This window comes from Perissodus microlepis, chromosome 4 (genome assembly GCF_051167445.1).
Source record: "Perissodus microlepis isolate ML-2025 ecotype Zambia chromosome 4, ASM5116744v1, whole genome shotgun sequence".
Lineage (NCBI taxonomy): Eukaryota > Metazoa > Chordata > Actinopteri > Cichliformes > Cichlidae > Perissodus > Perissodus microlepis.
The window spans coordinates 18,123,088-18,142,225 of NC_140464.1; the positions used below are offsets into that span (position 1 = coordinate 18,123,088).

General features: G+C 39.0%; 1 protein-coding gene across 2 annotated transcripts; it reads right to left on the reverse strand.

The window, feature by feature from the left end:
- Positions 1–830: 830 nt before the first annotated feature.
- On the reverse strand, positions 831–12,744 carry sgsm3 (small G protein signaling modulator 3). Of its 2 annotated transcripts, XM_084926248.1 has the most exons (22): positions 12,503–12,744; positions 8,748–8,816; positions 8,548–8,633; positions 7,785–7,848; positions 6,933–7,144; positions 6,706–6,813; positions 6,362–6,505; positions 6,043–6,238; positions 5,768–5,913; positions 5,330–5,563; positions 5,006–5,188; positions 4,669–4,824; positions 4,516–4,570; positions 4,140–4,189; positions 3,789–3,941; positions 3,627–3,697; positions 3,352–3,400; positions 3,130–3,215; positions 2,902–3,024; positions 2,628–2,688; positions 2,438–2,509; positions 831–1,907 (listed from the first exon to the last, which is right to left on the reverse strand). In XM_084926248.1, exons 2-21 carry the CDS (start codon positions 8,752–8,754, stop codon positions 2,438–2,440), a joined length of 2,256 nt encoding a protein of 751 aa, XP_084782374.1. In that variant the 5' UTR covers positions 8,755–8,816; positions 12,503–12,744; the 3' UTR covers positions 831–1,907. The 2 variants fall into 2 exon arrangements, with proteins under 2 accessions (XP_084782374.1, XP_084782373.1); XM_084926247.1 differs by lacking the exon at positions 2,438–2,509 and having other exon boundaries at positions 12,503–12,743.
- Positions 12,745–19,138: the final 6,394 nt, after the last annotated feature.

Sequence of the window (19,138 nt, forward strand, 5' to 3'; positions counted from 1 at the left end):
TTGCTGGAATTTTTTCCCCTCTTAGTTCAGAAAAATTACTTTCAGATACTGTTCTTCTGTTGTCATTTTTGAGACCTGCCACTTCTTTTGTGCCCCTTTTGTCAATCTTCTTAAGGACAGATTGCACACCTTGCAAACCTTTGGCTGATGGATTCACTTTGTTGGCTATTTTATGTCTCTCACACTGCTATCCCTGGCATTTTTTGTAGAGAATCATTTGTATGTTTTTGTGACAGGCAGCTAGTAACAAAGTACCTAAAGATGCAATTTAAAAATGGATCTTTGCCGTGTTGTCAGCATAGACATCACATAAGTTAGGTGTCAGTGTCATAAGACTTAACAATAAAACATTTCCTCTGAAAACAGTCGGGTACAAGAACTGAACTGAAAATGAGTGAAAAAAATAGCCAAGGTCCAAAGAAAAAACACTTTGTAAGACCTTCACAAAGACTGCAAAACTATTGCTCAAGACCATTTCAGAAAAGTTTAAATCTGTTTCATTGGAAGCAAAGTAACAAGAAGAAATGTGGGGTAACGTTTTGCAAAAATGATTTGCCAGGAGAATAGATGTTTTTCTTCAGTAAATCTTTAGTTAAATTTTGTACAGCAGGACTTAGAGCGTTATGGATTGGTGAAATATTATTTACTGTAAATTATATTAGTGAAAAGAAAGAACTGTTAATTTGACAATTTAGTAAAAAGTCATGTAGACCTAAGAAACATCTAAGTATTTTCTTTAAGTCTAAGGGATAAAAATCAAAAGAACAAAGTCAAAACCTTTGTCTTAAAAACAGTAATGAACATGTTTCATTACATGTAACACAGCTCACTGAACTTGATACAGTTTATTTCTGGATGTTTATGTCAAAGCTAGAGATCAGTCTGTAAAGCTGTATGTAAAATACAGATAAAAAGTCCTATGTTTGAATTGCCTTAATGGTACATATAGTCACAAGCATATACAAAAAAACATTACAAAGTATAGACTTGTATGTGTAGTTATTTTTTTATACATATATAGGTGTAACACAAATTATCTGCTTCATGTACATTATATTATACAAGACAGACGTTTTACTACCACTGCTTAGGTAGCACACATACCCATAGTTTTATATCACAACTTCACAAGGCTTTACTTGGCATGTGCAACATTTAATGAAGTATTTTGTGGAATTTGTGATACTGAGGTAAAATACATTCCACTTGAAAATAGTTTGTAACTTTACAGCTTTGTGTTTAGTAATGTTCTAGTTTGGCCTTAAATCTTTAAAGGATGATGAGGATGGAATTTAGGATAATGTTACAAAAACTTGTGTTCGTCATGGCAACATTATGAGCAGAACAAAAGAACAGATTGTATTTCTCACCCACTCATGCACCATGAGCTTCAGGTACTGAAAAAAAAATGCTGTTCGGTCATATGTTGTAGTCTGTCCTAGATGTACAAACTCTTTCTATGGCAGGAGTGTGTAAGATGTTTATATAGATATATATGTATTTTAAACCTTGCAGTGAAACCTCCAGTACTGGGTATTGATCAGTTTAAATTATGTACAATGATGTGCACATGCTTCAGCCAACACGAGCCAGTTGAGTTTCAGTCATTTGGGTATTACCATTGTCCAAAACTGACACAGGATGAGAGGGTGAACCGGTTGGTGAAGTAGTCACTTCTTTTAGCAGGCTGACAGTAGTGTCTATATTTCTTGTCTCTGCACTTTTTTTTAACATTTAAAGAACAAAAAAAAAAGAAAAAAAAAAAAAGGCTAAGCTATGACTTTGAGACCAAGTCGTAGGTTTCAGCCATTTTTGCTGCACATTTATCCGTCAATGTCCCAGCTGAACAGGTGATGTTTCACCAACATATCCTGCACTCCCTCTTTCAGTGGCTTCTGCTCCTTTTCCTGGGACATAAATGAAATGTGGAAAGCTTTTACTTGAAGTCAGAAGTTAGTAATGCATCGCTGATAGCAACACCTGACAGAAACACTAATCAGCAATTTTAATGAAAATATGTTTTATTATCTGCCTAAAAGAATATTGCCTTAATTAAAAAACAAAACAAAACAAAACAACACAACGAGTTACCATCTGGAGTCTGAAGGGAAAAAAAAATCATGATACTGACCGCACATGATGACTATAGTTTCGACAGTCAGCATAATAATATAAAAGTGAAATCAGTAGATCTCATAGCGATGAGGCTTTTTTCCCCCCAGAGGAGACAGTCTGACTTGCAGGAAGGAGATGGCAGCGTGTCACTAATAGCACTAGCAACTGCCATTTCTAGTCTACTTCTACAGTGACATGGAAAATTTTCCTCTTTCAAAGATTTATTCTACAAATGTGCCACCTCACTCTGAAAATGAAGGGTAAAAGACAAAGAACACTAATACCTACGCTAATCTACCGACAGTGTGATGAGCGACATTACCTAGAGATCCCAACTAAAGAGGTGATGCTGAACCAGCACTTCCATAACTTCTGCTTTCAGAATAGCAGACTTCTGAAACAGTATAAGTCATAATGTTTTTCTTCACTTAGTTCTAACAAGTCGTCCTTGATAGTAAGACTGGCTCACAACCACTCTATATTGAGAAGCTGTCACATGCTCCTTGACTCACCTCTTTTTTGTCGGGAAGCTCACAATCTTGGGAGAGACTGAAGGCAAACTTTGACAGGACCCTGAAGAGAAAACAAGTTTGTTAATCATTATCCTGATTGATACACAGCTTCACTTTGTTTAACTTTTACCCTTCAAGCTTCTTTTACATGTATATTCCTGTTTTTACACTACTGAATTCTGTGTGGAAAATGCAAAAGATGGCTCGTGGATAAGATACAGCCAACTTCAAGAATTTAACACTCGGTAACCATCCATGATTTGAGCAGACTGACCTGAGCTCACACTTGATTTGAACCCATCCGGGGCTACGAAGGAATGACCATGGGTGATACCATTTTTCTACAGCCGCCATGCTGGAGCACAACACCTCCAACCATAAGTGCAGCACCTGCTCACTGAAGAGAAACATGTTAGGATTCAAACAGACTCGGTATGAAAATATGATTCTACAGAGTGACTTTGATGATTTCAATTCTACATGCATGTGTGATGAAACTTACTTCAGGCCAACACACACAAGAGACCTAAACTTGACATCCATTTGGGCATGTGCTGCATCATGGCTCATGTTGACTGACTGCACTGCCTGAGAAGGTAATCAAAGGGAAACAGTCATGCACTTTATCAGTCCTCAGTGCTACACGGCAACTTTACAGACTAGAAGCTACGCCTCATATTACTGACAAAACACTTGGTGATTAATAAATAGAGTGTTCACTCACTCTGTAAAGCAGCTCCTCTGGCGTTAGTACTTTTCCATCTTCATCTAACCTGGTAAATCCCAAAGACAACCACTTGTTACTTCCAAATTTCTACTAGCAGTAGTGCAAAAAGCACACAGTGCACTGAGCATACAGTTAACGGTAAATGGCCCATTTATGTTCTTAACAAAGCATCATGCAATGCTAATTAAAGTCAAGTGCATCCCTGATGGGCCCTGGAGAACATTACAATTTGGGTTAATATAGCAAAGAATAACACTTTCTGTACACCTCACCTGTAGGTTTTACACAGGACTAGCCTTGAGTAAACAGAATTGAAGTCCCTCTCTACCTCCCTGCTGGCCGCCTGAGTAAAAAGAAGAGGATTTAATTTAAATTTTCAGTTTGACAGACGCATGTGTGATACATGGTACTGTGATGACAAAACGTTTTCCTACCTCCTCTATGAATAACCACGGGTGACATGGCCCTCCAAGTATAGATGGTTTCTTCAGACCATGCTGAAAGATAGCCTTCAGAGCTGGACATAGAGTCCCTCTGGCCAGGTCTGTCACTGCCTCTGTCACAGAGTCGTCACCTGCTAGTGAGTACTGAAGACATGTACGAGATCGTCAATCACTGTTGAAGACACTGTATGATTCGACAGTCAGGACATTACAATAATAAAGAAGCAAAGACAAAACCGGGTGCATAGTTGATGACATCGAACACCGGAAGAAACATCAGCTAACTGGACAATTTCAAAGTGCTTAGCTTTAATTAAGAGAATAACGTAAGAATGTGCATACCTCCTTGCTCCTTTCATCAAGAATCTCAACAAACTTTGCTGGAAACCAGCCTGTTAAAGACAAAATTTATCATACAGCGGATAATTACTTACTGATTGTTTATATCTGTTGTTTCTATTGTTACATTTTACTTATTTACTTTAACTTGATTCCTTTTATAATTTTATCCCATATCTTTTACACAATTTTACTTATTTTGCACATTTTTATTATTATCACTTGTATAATTCTTTACTTTGTTTTTCATTTTTAAATGTGGAATGTAAATACATCTGCCTTTGGATTGGCTTTTTAAAATTTTAAATGTGCTAGATCAATAATTTTTTTTGGCTCTTTATATATAAAAAATATTATTATTTTTTTAAATCCCACATACCTCTAAGGCTGTTGAGTTCACCAACCCAGCAATGTTCATCCTTTTGCGAAATAATCTGAGCGACACAAGAATATAGCAGGATGAGACACAGAGACCAGACGGTGTTAAAGCTGTGCTTCTTTTTTGCCGGCATTTCTGTAAATTATGACTCACAGTGATGATGTCATTCTTTCTAAAGCCCAGTTCATCATCATCATGACGCTCAAAGTCTAGCAAAGCCTTTGCCCGTCTCCGTCGGTTGCGAGATACCACAAGAAAGTTTTCATGATCCCGCTGATGACTCTCCATGGAGTAGTCTGGAGTCAGATCCTAGACAGAAAAAATGGAACGGATCGATATGAAGTCAAAATGTGAGAAAATAATAATCTTAAAATTAATTCCACAATTTGGGAGTATTATAATGCTACAGACAGCAAATGAAAGTACAGCATGGCTGATGCTCTGTTTATTTTGGTTGATTGGTAGTTCAGAACAGGACATAAACACTCACAGTGCTGGAGTGGCATGGATCCAGACAATGGAAGTGCTCTGCGATGCGGGATATGGCCTCTCGCAAGGAGGCCACCAACTCAGTCTGCTTTATGTTCTTTGACTTCAGAGCTTCTGCCTCATCCTCCCCAAAAAGCAGGGAGGTCAGGGTGGATTTCCTGCGCAGCGACTGCCTCCTCACCACCTAAACATTTATCAATAAAATCTCAATTTTTTCCCCTCTTTTTGTTTAACAAAATTTTTAGAAGAAAGTAAATATACAACTCCTACTCTCCCTGTCTAAACCACATGACTAATAAATTATGCCAATACTATAATGACTGACCTTGTTGAGATTGGTGTTGAGTGTTGTGTTGTTGCCATTGCTGAGCTGTGCCTGTTCATTTAGGATGTAGGCTAGGTGCTTGTGTCTGTGAGCTTCCAGAGTTTCTTGGGAGAGTGTCCCTGCTAGCCTCATAGCCTCCCCTAGAACTGCAGGTGCGTCTCTCAGCTGGCTCGGCAAATCCGAAAGAGTATTAAAAATGGATGCAGAGTTCTCTGATGACACAAGTTCCTCCTCCTGGAGTCAAGAAGTAAATTAAATAAGATTAGGATTAGGATGATGGCTTTATCTTCCGTCCTAATTGCTCTCCCCCAGAGAAAAAAATCAAATTGGTAACTGCACACACCGACTAAAGAAAACAATAACAATAAATGTAAAGCATTCAAGAAAAATGCAAACTGCATGAGGCTATTGAGATTCAGCAGAAGTACTGTGGCTAACCTTAATCTTAAGCATGCCCAGTGTCACCTGGAAAAGCACAAGTGACCCTTCATAGAAGAGCAGATCCCAGATTCTTAGGAGCAGACGGATATCCACCACACTGGCAAATGATGTCAGGAACCAGTGCAGTGTGATCAGTGACAACTCTGGGTGTTCAAAAAAAGAAGATGATGTTACGTACTGTACACAATGTACAGTATAGGGTGCAACTCACAACCCTTTTTCCACAACCCAAGGACTAAACTCTCATCATCTTTCTTGATGCTTGATCCTACCTATGTCATGCTCCTGCAAAAGGCGATCAAGGGCCGGCAGGTACTGAACAATAAGTTGGCGGAGAACTCGCTGATCCGTTTGAACGCCCAGCAGAGTGGAGGAAAAGTAAGATGGAGGGAGAAGATCTTCGATCAGGGCGCACATCATCCATAGTGCATCCTCCTCCTCGAGAAAGAGCAACAGGCAGGAAACAACCTGGATGGATGAGACAGATATGAGAAACAATGAGAGCGTAAAGAGGAGAATACCTTCTATGCTGAATCAGCTGCTCTGAGTAATGTAACTGATCAGACAGACTCTCTATGTATGTGTTCTTACCATGCCAGTTCCCTGACAGTACCCAATGTCAGGGTAGAGCCATGCTAGGCTTCTCAGTACACGTCTCAGCCTTGGAACTCCAACACTGGTCAGACTATTGAAACACGCATTGGTTGGCATAGTCCGTAACAAGTCCTTCTCTATCTGAGGGACAAAAGATTAAGATCTTTAAGGATTCTGCAGAGCAAATGAAGAAAAATAGTGCAAAACACCCTAATGCTTGAAGTCTAATCTCCAAATGTGTCAGACAGATTTGTTGACTGTGTTTAGGCAGTACTTTTTGAACTTAATAATAATAATTACAATAATAAGTCTTCACACATTTATACAGTTAGGCATTTTACCTGTTTAGCAACTGTGGTGTCATCATTAGAGCTGTTCTTGATGATTTCTCTGTAAGAGATCTCAGAGGTCCTCTTCTTTTGAAGGGCTCCAGACAGACGCATCCAAAGCTAGGAGAGGAGGGGAAAAAACAATGTTTCAGTAACATCACTATATAACTAGCTTGCTTTAACAGTATTTTAGACTTCTAGTCAATGCTACAAGAAACAACACTGCTGGTAAAGCTTACCTGTGGTCTCATACTATGAGGTATTCCTCCTAGCACCAAGGAATGCAAACGCTCAGAGCGTGGAAGGACAGGATCAATAAGATCCCAGGTCAGGTCACCTACTGTGTGGTTATGGGTGAACTCCAGGTGGGCTTGCCAACGCAGTCGCTGCTGGGGGTCTTCACGCTGGGGCGAGCCCTCAGTGCCCAGCCAAGACTTAGGCTCCCCACCATCTAAGAGAAAGTAATATATTCAGCCTTAACTTCAGCTTTAGTTTGTTATCTGTGCAGGCTCTATATTAAAATTGTTATAACTTGCAAACTCTTGGATTAAGGAGAACAATATAATGGAAAATGGTACCAGCTACAATACTGTGGGCATGCACTGCAGAGATATGAAAGCTGCTTCACTTAAAACAAACTCAGCTCAGTCTCCAGGAGGACTGGAGAGAGTAGTCTACTTTTGCATAAGTTGTCAACCAGCACACTTCAGAGCAGCAGAGAATTCTGCTTTCATCATTCATGACATTGGAACCATAATTGTGTGTATTTGGATTGTTTTTTAAAATCACTAAAAATTTGTCTGATAGATTAACAAAACCTTTTTCTGGGGTTTAAAACTCAAAATACACACTCAAAGACGATTCAATAAATAGCCTTCTTCATCGTCATAATAGGTCAAGGCTGGAAAAACCCTGAGATCACATGCACTTCACCTACATAATAGAGCTACTATGCTCATATCTAAAAAAAAAAAAAAATTTTCCCTACTGCGATTCACCAAATGATGATAAAAAAGTTTTAAGACAGAAAATAATTGTCTGTGTGTGTGAATGAGAGAGAGCAAAAAAGAAGTCATGGATAAATGAAATACCCTCTGTGTCCACCCTAAAGCCAAATTCATCATACTGGAGTTCAGGCTGCTGTGAAGAGTCTTTCTGCAGAAACAAAACAGTGACATGCATTTAATCGGTGAACATCTCTTAGTAGAAACATGACTATATCAAACAAACGTGGCTATAAAAAAGTGAGATTAATGATTTCAGTGCCATTAAAGGAGCAGTGTTTTAAACTGACGAGATCACCATGGTAACTTTTGCTGAACAACGTTACCTTCGCCCAAACAGGCTACAGTAGGTGTTTTAGATATAAACCGGCAGCACAAAAACACATTTTAACTACGTTTTTCCTCTCAATTTAAAAGTAACCTCAGATACATTATATACAAACCTGTGGGTTATTTAATTGGTGATTTAAAAACTAAATATTTATGGTTAGTTGTAAATACCTGATAATGAAACTGGTAGAACACAGAAAACAAAAACGATGTCTACTGATATTCATATCAAACCAATACATGGATTATACACAATCAAAAACTTTTATTTCACTTTGATTTGGGCAAACACTAAAGGGAATTCCACCCCTCTTTCACTGTGGGACCATAACCTTGAATGCACTTAATTTTTTAAATATATTCTTTATTTTCTTTCTTTTTTTTTTTGTTGAAGAAAACTAAAAAAAGATGGATGTAGATGTGTGACAGCCTTTAATATTTTTTTCTCAATTTCTAAGATCTGAAATGTTCGATTTCTCAAGAAACTTGTTTTATCAACAATGTGAAACCATATTCTTACTTGATGGTACTTGGCCAAAATGTCCTGGGGCCACATGCTTGGGGTAAGAGCCGAGAATGGCCCACCAGGAGCTGGTGTGTAGGTACCTAAAAGAAAAAAAAAAAGGTCTTATTATATCCATCTTTCTATTGCTAAATCTACACACACACACACATAATAAATCCAAAGTTCTGCAAAGAAATTACATTTTGCAAATATACCTGACATTTTGCTGATTGAGTTCAATATGGTGGGACACCTGGGAGTAAACAAGTCAGCTGATAGCCACTCTATAGGAAAGAAACAGATGCTGAGAATGAGTTGGCAGTTTAATTTCTAGATCGTCAACATTTGCATTTTTCAGAACGATGCTGAAGCTAGTCAGTCCTCCAGCTGACATGTTATGTTTGTGGGATAATCTCCAGACACAGTGGTTCACTGAGAATAAATGACCTTTACAACCACTAACCACATCAAGTTAGCGGACATTATAAATGTGTTTGACTTCACTGTTTCAGTAGCAAATGTAATGTTTGAAATCCTTCGGATACCATAATCTGTTACTCAGGACCTCAGTCCATTTTGATACTATCCAAGTTACTATAATGTAAACCTACCTAACTACTAAACAAATACACCATTCCTCAAACCAATCAAGTACAAAGAAATTGTCCAACAGACCAACAACAATGTAACAAGGCAATGCCCCTTCTTCTAGAACGAACTCCAGGACATGCAGAGCTTCGGCACAAACACAGAGAGGAAAAAAAAAACGAGATAAAGAGGATTCTTGTTTCTCTCTTCAAGGCCATATGACTGCTGTAATTACCAGAGGCTAACTATTCTACTAAACTCTTTGTGTGTGTACAAATGTGTGTTGTGATGCTCTAAATGTAGAGCGCACATCTTGGGGTAAAATTAACATTCTGTGAGAAAACCATAAAATGACTTGCGCCTACAAACACACAACAAAGACTTAATATACCATGTATTTATGAGCTTTTGTCTGCAAGATTTTAGCCTTTGCATTAAAGCTAAAAAAGTGACTGTTTAAGCATATAAATAAATTACATGGCAAATATTGGCAATGTTGGTACAAAGTTGTTAACCTCAGTACAGCCTTTCTGTGTTTTAGATATTATCATTAACAATGGTGTTTCCAGAGGCTAATATTCACAACTTTAACTCAGGTCCACACACTTTGCACACTATGTAACTGCAGTGGGTGAACCTGTCCTTCACCCACTGTCTGCTCCGGTATAATATCAACTCTAATAACAATGTAATAAAATAAAATAAATAAATAAAACAAAAAGATTAACAAGAGAAGTCTACAGAGAGTCTGTATATGTTTCGCCCTTAAGGCATTCAGACCATGATTCTGCTCACTATAAAACAAAACAATCAACAACAAAATAAAAGGGCATTTTTCTAAAGTCAGAATGGTCTAGAGGACACTGATTTATTTACAGCCTTTGTGTGTACATTTAAACAGCACTGTGCTTGGGAACAACCCAACATTTTGCTGGAGGATTTGTGATGAAACCTGACTTTAATGAAAAGATGCAGTTGGTATTTTTCCCTTTACAAAACAGAAAGCTAGAAAACTATTCTTGGAGTAATTGTGCGATGATTCTGGCTCAATTTTTCTAAGTAATCACTGCAGCATTTCTAACAAAGTACAGATCACATAGGCATATCAGGAAGATGTATGTGTAATGGCCGATATATGGTTATTGGACAACTTCAAATGTCCCTCTAAAATGATGGATTCTTGCCATTAGCATCTAAGAAGATTTCAAGTCTCAGTTCTGTCTTTTGCATACAAATAGTAAAACACTATATATGGTTTGTATTTGATAGATGTTTTGTGGGCAAATGCAACAAACGAGTTGTTGCCCCAGAGAAGAAATAACACAGTATATCAGTAAGACAAACCACTACTTGGAATCTAAGCAACTACAAGCCACATAACACTATAACAACCATAACCTGTGAAAAGAGGCTCGCCTGCATGCAAACACGCTGCCAAAATGATTCATTCTAGCAGCAGGCTTGCGGCATGAAGGGAGATTTAGGACTTAAGAGATGAGAAATCAATTTGAGGTCTGGAGGATGGCCAAGTGTTTTCAGGGAAGCTCTGTCTAACTGAGGGGAGGCCTGGGATTTTAGAGCTTCTCCTTTACAAGAACATTAACAGTTTAATCACCTGCCAAAGAAAACCAAACATTACAAAATCCATCCTGCAAACTGTTGCACATATCAGTAATCTGACAGCAAAATTTGTCCGCAAACCTGAAACAAACATTACGAGCAAGTTCTGAGTAACCCACTATGAATCCTTATTCTCATAATATCAATCCTTATTCTCAGAGTCATCGCAGAATGTGCTCTATACTACAAAGAAGAACACCAAGTTTGCAAACACGGATACATAAAATACGATTGTGACTCTGCATGTGATTAATAAAACACATCAAGTATTTTAGATTTTGTCGAGAAAGGCAAAACTTGGGCAGAAACAAGTCACAACTTTCAGGAAATGAACAGAACTAAGGTGACTTGGAAGTTAATGCTCTCACATGCATGAGATAAATGGAAATCATTAACTTGTTACAGTTTTGTTCTCTCAAGGATGTAAACAGCAAAGACAAATCAAATCACTTCATCTGAGGACCTTCCTGGACCTATAACAAAGGGTCTTTCATGCTTTTTTCCTCTCCAAACAAAATAACATCATTTTCATTGCGGAGGTGTGGCTGTACTCACAAGTGTTTGCACACACACTGGTCAACACCCTGTTGTAAGAACACCAACAAGCAACATCCTGCTGTGCAAACAGGCCAAGAGTATGCATCGTGCACAGCAAAGCCCTTCCTTTTAAACACTATAAGGAAGCTCTTACTTCTACTCTAATTAGAGTTTGTGCTGCCCCGTCAGCCTGCCCAATCAGCTCTACCCACTCCACTTCCCCTTACACCTCCCCCAGCTGTCCCTTTCACTAACCACAACATTGGTGACTCATGTCGCCTAATCACCAAAGGAAGAAGAAGAAAAAAAAAGGGTGTCGGTGTATGCCAGAGCATCTCTGCCTTGTGCCCAACAAATCTAGCTTTGGCTGAAGAATGACAGGCGCACACCTTCAGTCTCCTTGGCAGTCCATCTGTGTGTGTCTCCCCTCTTACACACTGGCATGCATCGCATTTAATTATAGTCTCAGTTAGACTTACACACACATACACGCAAAGGGATGCTCGTGGAAGGCCACTTCTTTGAGTGAAAGTGCTGGAAACTCCCGTCTAAATACCCTTACTTTCTCGTTTCAAGGGAGTGTAGGGCAAGAACCTGCAGGGAATAGGTGCTGTATGACAAAAAAGCACTGCATCACTCTTGTCAACATCTATCTGCAACACCTAAGCTCTGTTGTCAGTAAGCCATAAGGTTATGCATAAGGCAACAAGTGACTCTCCTGCGTCTGATAGCACTACGAGGCACGTTTGAGTGTAAATCATCTGTTGTGTTGGTACAGACTGCAGCATCTGTCAGCTTTGTATGTGTCATCGTTAAACCGTTCAGCTGACCTAGAAATGCTGAAACGTTAATGGTAGACCACACGTGATGTTACCGACTCACACACACAAATCTCACTGAATATTCTGGGTTTTTTTTAACTTAAAGATATGTATGAAGCACAATGCTCAGAAATGATTCAATTATTGTTACGTCAAACCCCCAGCTGACGTCAGTTGCAGCTACGAGACAATAACACAACATTTTCTTTCCTTAAAAAACACCCCCATCAGGGACAACACATTTGGTCAACACCACAAATGTTATCAAACAATAAGCCATGAAATTTAACGCTCATGCATTCATATTGACTTGTCAGCTGTTAGCCAAACATGCTACGTTTAGCTTTTAGCTAGTAGTTAGGTGCAAAACGGTGTACCACGGAAGGCCTGTCCGATTAACTTACCGTGACATTATTCTAGCGAACGCACGCTAAGGTTTCTGGAGGACGTGCCTTTTCGTTTTTCCCCTATAGTTTTAAAGAGAAAACGCCATATGCTATGCCATCTCTCGCCTCGGACGTAAGACTTCCCAATGCTGTGCACCTGCTAGTGGCGACGTGTAACTCCGACGCATTCTTACGCCCTGTAAGGCTTTCCCAGTTTCTTTTCCATCGTGGGAAGTAGCGCCAGATCCCGGAACTACAATTCTCAGTCAAAAATATCCTTCCGCAGGTGGGGAGTAGGTGACGCAGGCACACGACGTATCTCTTTTTTGTTCCATTCATTCATTCTTTTTTTTTTTTTTTTTTTTTGGTACTCCCTTACCTCATTCAGACCAGCTACGAAAACAACCAGACACAATTCAGAACAGTGCTAGTCATGACGGGTCAGCCAGTAGCTGTTATGGGAGTTTGTGCTAACTCCAATTGCTTGAGTTGGTTTTGTTTTTTTTGTTTGTTTTTTCAAATAAACCTCTTTAAAAAATAGGTAAAGACAGAAACTGCAAATGAGAAACCTCAACTGTCACTGCATATATCACTGTTATTTCACAGTAATTAATGTTTATTTAATTTATTTACTCTTATTAGTATTAAAGTGTATTCACGCACAATACAGCGTATTCCACTGTCCCTTCTCTTTCCTTCTTTCTAATATTGTTAAGCATTAGACAGCAGCTTAATTTTTTAATCTAATTAGCTGCTGATTGAAGCCACATCACGCTGCTCTTACATGACTACTCCACAAGATGGCTGTGTTTTACAAAAGCCTCCTCCTACCCTCTCGAATGAATTAGTTTTAACATTAATAACGTCTTTCAGATTTAGTTATTGTTAGTTTAGTATTTCAAGTTTACTATAATTAATCATCATTTCATTATTTTTTAAAGGGATTCATGCTTTTGTCCTTTATATCAATATTCTTCATCTTTATTTATAGTTTACAGTGATGAGCATTCTGAGTGATGAGCATGCAAACCACAGCTTGACGTCAATGCTTCTCAGCGAGTTCCATAATAATAATTTAATCTGAAACGATAAATAACAGCATAAATAACATCAGAACATTTGAACATACTATCAGCTTTGTGATGCTCTGTTGCATTTTGAATCCATGTGGTCCTTTTCTTTTCCTTCTAAGATGCCAACTAGTTTATCCATTGGATGTTTACCGAGGAGAGGGGAAGTTTGTTGGCTCTCGGGGCCACAGAGCAGTTGCTTGGCTTCTGTGTTTATAAGTTGCTGGTGGCACTGTCAGTGTCAGTGATTTACCTCTTTACAAAATCATTAACAAAGCTAATATGATCTGCATAATGTAACCCAGAGAACTCAAGGCATGTGCTGTTCTTCTCATACAAGCACTTTTCAGCTTTATCCTCATACAGCTCCTGGTAATGCTTGTTATTTATTGGATTTTTTTTTTGTTGTTGCTGTTTTTTTTAAACACTAGACTGCAGTGAGGATTCCTGTGGAAACATTAAAGCGCACATCTCCCACCATCCACTATCATCCATCTCCATATGCCAGCCAGTTAAACTATCTTTGCTGTGTACTCTTAGAGGAAACTGGCACTTGGGGATGGCACCTTGCACATTTTATGTAAGTATTTGGAAGCCAGGCTAAATGAATGCTAAAATCAAATGATCAGTTATTTTCCCATCTCAGAGGAAACTTGTGCGTGACGAGAGGAAGCTCTTTGATGCTGTAGCCGAGAATGTGGACTGTGACACTGCATTTTAATTTCTTACTTATCTGTGTGTGCATGTGTGTGTGTGTGTGTGTGTGTGTGTGTGTGTGTGTATGAAAACTCATATTGCACATCCTTCTGACTGTGAACCCATGATCTTATAAGCGTTGAACACATCTGTATATCAAATACATTTTCACAGCTTCATCCTGACTTTCAGCGGTCTTCATGTCTTTTTTTATGTTGGTTTTTTTTTGTTTTGTTTTTTTTGCTTACAGACACATTTATACATATAAACAAAAGTTAGCAAGTCTTCAGTATAAAAAAACCAATTTTATATACCCTTCCATCAATCTCTCTTTTCCACAAGTCTCCTTTTCCCTTTTCTAGCTGTATGTTGACACATCAGTATGACACTATATTCTATTTCTAACCCTCTCATATTGCTTAGCTTCACCATGCCAGAGTGAGTCACATCATTAAAAATGCTCTAGCTGCCGACCTTGCCCACAATCTGCCTGGCCAAATAGTGCGCATAGTGTGTTCACCCGACATGCCACAGCAGTGTGGGCGAGGCTCAGTCCCTTTTGTGTTACCTCTTTCTCAATGCCCCACCTTCTACCCGTGCTCATCGGTCTGACTGCCTCTGTCACTCTTGATAGAATGATGCCCACTGTCGAGCAAGCTCTGAATGTTACTCTGCAGTTACAATGACGTCAGGCAGAGGCAGAGACGGGTGAAGGGAGCTGCAAGGGGAGGAATAAGAAGATGGATAGAGATCGAGGTACATCCAGGGTGGGAGAATAGATGGGAAAGCGGAGGGCGGACGGGTGGAAAAATAATGCTGCGAAAAGGCAAATATGAGCTGAAAAATTACAGGAGAATGAGGAAGAGGTTTAGCTTAAAAAAGTGTGTGTGTGTGAAACTGAAGCAAAAGAGGGGAATGATTAGGCTAATAGTAAGGCAAGGACCAAAGCTGTACAAACACAGAAAGCAGAGGAAGAAGAGAACATGTGGGCTAAAGAGACAGTTTTTTTCCTTCCCTTGATATATTATTTTTAGAAACTTACAGCTTCTACTGCACATGTGGGTGGGTCTTGCACACACACATGAGCACTGGCATGTTCATTGAATTAGATGACAGAGTTTAGTGATCCAGATGAATCAGCAGGTTAACATCAGATAGGTGAAAGAAAAAAAAAAGACTCTGAAAGGACCACTTGTTCACTCTGGATCAATTTGCTGCAGTCCTGCAGTAATTTTTCAGGACAGAAGATAGCGCTGTTGCATTGCATCAGGCAGCATACAATTAACTATGCAAGTGGGCCATATGTGCGTAAATTAGATTGTAAACGTAAAGGTCTGTGTGCCCTCACGTGCGCATGGATTCAAGGATGCACTGATGTGCGTGAAAATGGGCACATGCATCACTTCTGTTCATGCATACTAATTTATATGCATGGATACAGTACATTATATGTGTGGGTTATGTTTTTTTTTTAAAATTGTTCTATATATATAATATTGCAGTGGATGAATCTAACTTATGTCCACATTGAAATTTACAGGAATTTAGCCTCAGCTTGAAGTAACCTGAAACTTTTAAAATTAGAACATGTCTAAGTCTTTACTGCTGTGCAGGCAACGTATAAGGCACACTTTAAGTACAGTGCACAGGTTTATGTAACCTGCATGATTTGGCCTCTGGGATAATTTGCATCACTTATTCATATAAGGCCAGGCTAGCCTAGCTTGAATGGTTCTCCTGGGCTGGATCGTGGGGCTTTCATACAGCTGTTACCCCAGTCTCTTAGCGCTTATCATGTGATGAGGAAGATTGAAGGTAAAGGGCAGGGGCTCTGGGGCTACATGTGGCAACGGCAACTAATTTCTCTTGGGTCACATGAAGGGAGTGGTATTTTTAAATCTATACTGTTTGCAAGGTGCAACACGGACTGCTGCAACATATATAAATAAATGAAACAAAATAAATAAATAAATGTGGAAGACAAACATGTTCTACACTGGTCCATGTAGTGAGAAGAAAAACAACTAATATATAAAAACTTGTTTTTCATTTGTGGAGGTTAACTTATAGCAATGTGACTGTTGTGATGCAATGTAAAGAAGAACGTGAGTTTGATGGTGCATGCTGACCGCAAAGGAGACAATCAATGCCGTTTTGCAGCAGAGGGAAGAACAGATGCTGAACTTTGCTAACATGAAAACAGAAGACAGAGCAAAAGACAAAGGGTACAAATCATAAAGCAGAATTTTTGTTGATGGTAATTTTCCTGCAGGACATCAAAGACCACCATCAATGTTTAATTACCCTTAAACCTGTGTATATGAACCTTCACACAGTGCTACAAGACAGCTCAGGATACATCTACTGCCAGCAAAGGAATAAAAATGCTACTTCCTGCAGAGTGATATCTATTACAGCTATTACTTTATGGTTATTTGTAAAAAAAAAAAATAAATAAAATAATCTAAATCGTTATAACACTTAACAAAACATCAAAACAAGTCTTTTCTATACTGTAGTTTAAAAAAAACATCATTAAAGCTCCCGTGAAACACTTCCCGATTGTACATTGTTTGCTGTTGGCACGAGTGATGATAGTGATGTGCTGTTTGTATACCAATTATCTCCATCTGCTATGGCCATGTGCTGGGTGGGTGGATGATCATTATTTTTCTTAGTGATAGACAGAAAAAGAGATGCTGTAGCAACATATATCCCTTTAACCTCTTCCATCCCTCTTCCTTTCCCTTCTTGTGCAGTATTTAGGACCTTGCGAATAATGCTTGTTAACCGTTGAACCCCATACTGTGCTGTGTGTCACAGTGTCTGTGTGTGTTCACATTATCAGAAAAATTCTAAAGTATATAGACATTAATTTATAGAATTCTATTTCATTCCAATGTTTCATTTGCAGTGAAAGTGAGAAATGAGAATACGAAGGGATAATAAAAAAAAATATCTCAGATGAGGTTTTCCCCACATTCATTTTGCTACTTTATTAAAAAAATGCAATTAAAATATGCTTAACTATCATCTTGGGGATCGTTGTTAAAGTTTATTTTTGTCTGTTGTTTTTTATGACTCGCTCATACACTGTTGATTTATTTAGTGGTGATATAAGAGTGTGAGCACTTGCGTCAGGCCTATTAATGACCTGGTTTTGTGCCGCATACAGTTACTTGAGCAGCATGGTGGTGCAGTGGTTAGCCTCACAGCAAGAGTTGTTCTGGTTTCAAATTTGCATGGGAGGGAGTTTGCATGTTCTCTCTGTGTCTGTGAGGCTTCTTCCCACATCTAGAAAATGTGTTGGTGATTCTAAATACGCTGCTGGTGTGAATGTATGTGAGAGTGAATGATTGCCTCTCTCTCTGTCTCTCTGTTAGCCCTGTGATAGACAGGAAACCTGTCCAAGGTTCACACCGCCTCTTGCCCTATATCACATTTGGGAGAGGCTCCAGCTCCCCCTGTGACCCTGAACTGGATAAGAGGATGGATGGATGTTGCCATCTAGGTTTCTTTCAAGAGGTTTTTCCTTCATACAGTCGATTTATATAATTATTTCTCTGTTTTATTTGCTTTGACTCAGCATTAATTTGTTTAGAAGCTGTGGATTTTTGTGGTTTATGCTGCTCATGCTAACAATTTGCTTATATCCATGAACTTATGGTCATCTCTTACACTGGTCGTAGCATTTCAGAAGACCACAGAGAAGTCTCGCTTTTTCTGAATGCAGGAAAAACAAACAAACAAATAAAACAAAAATGCTACTTGTCTATGTTGTAGATTGGGATGAATTTCAAGGTAGCCAGTCTTCAGTTCTGTCATTAGTCTTTGTCAAAGGCAAAAGAAAGAGAGTGCAAAAGAGTGAGGGGACAACGACAGTGTAGATAGTCCAAACCGAGATAATAACTTATGTCCGTACATCTGTGTGTGTGTGTGTGTGTGTGTGTGTGTGTGTGTGTGTGTGACTTTTGCCAAAAGTAATGAAAGAACAGTGTGTCCTTTATCCATATGGTGACTTATATTGCAATAATAGTGTGTACACATACTTTTCTGCATACGCACTGACATTAAGTACATGAGCAGCTTACATAGAAAGCCTGATCTGAAAGCCTAATGTGTAAACATCACAAGGAACATAAAAAGTATAAGAGAAAGACCATCAGTTAATAAAGTTGTTTTATGTTAATGTGTTGCCTTTAAATGCATGCCTTTATAGGTGTGATAATGCAGCTGTAAACCACAGATGATCCTTTGTCACGCTGCTTTGTAAGTAATTTAGATGTTAGTGTTGCAGTTTGTCAGTTTGTGTTCAAAAATGATGATCGTACAGCCACCAGAAGCACATTAAAAACACTGATGATACTGATCAATACAGTCCAGTGTTTATTTTGTTGGCTCCTGCCACTCTTGTGGATGCATCCCCGTGTGCGCCCCACTAAACCGCGTACAGCAACAAAGAGCCCATGGCATTTACCCTGACCTCCAGACTGCCTAGATCCCAATCCGATCATGCATTTGTAGGATTTGCCAAAACCAGACTGAGCCCTGAACGCCCCTACCTGCAATATGGGGGCCCAAGGTCATCAAAATCTACCTGACCCACTCTGAGTGATGTTTGATGTCACCTACTCTTGCAGAAATATCAGTCAAAAACAATTACAGATTTGAGACAGTTGACAACCTGAATATCCACAGGTGAATTCTGACACAGACAGCTGTCACTGGCAGCTGTCTGCTGTGCTAATTTAAGTCTCTTGACTGTGTTTGTAGTGTAGATGCATTGAGGAGCCTCTTAATGTTATTATATATTAAGAAATATAACTTTCTCCGGGGTTAACTGCGCTAACAGGGCATCCAAGAAGATTTTATGAGGAAAACCTGGCAT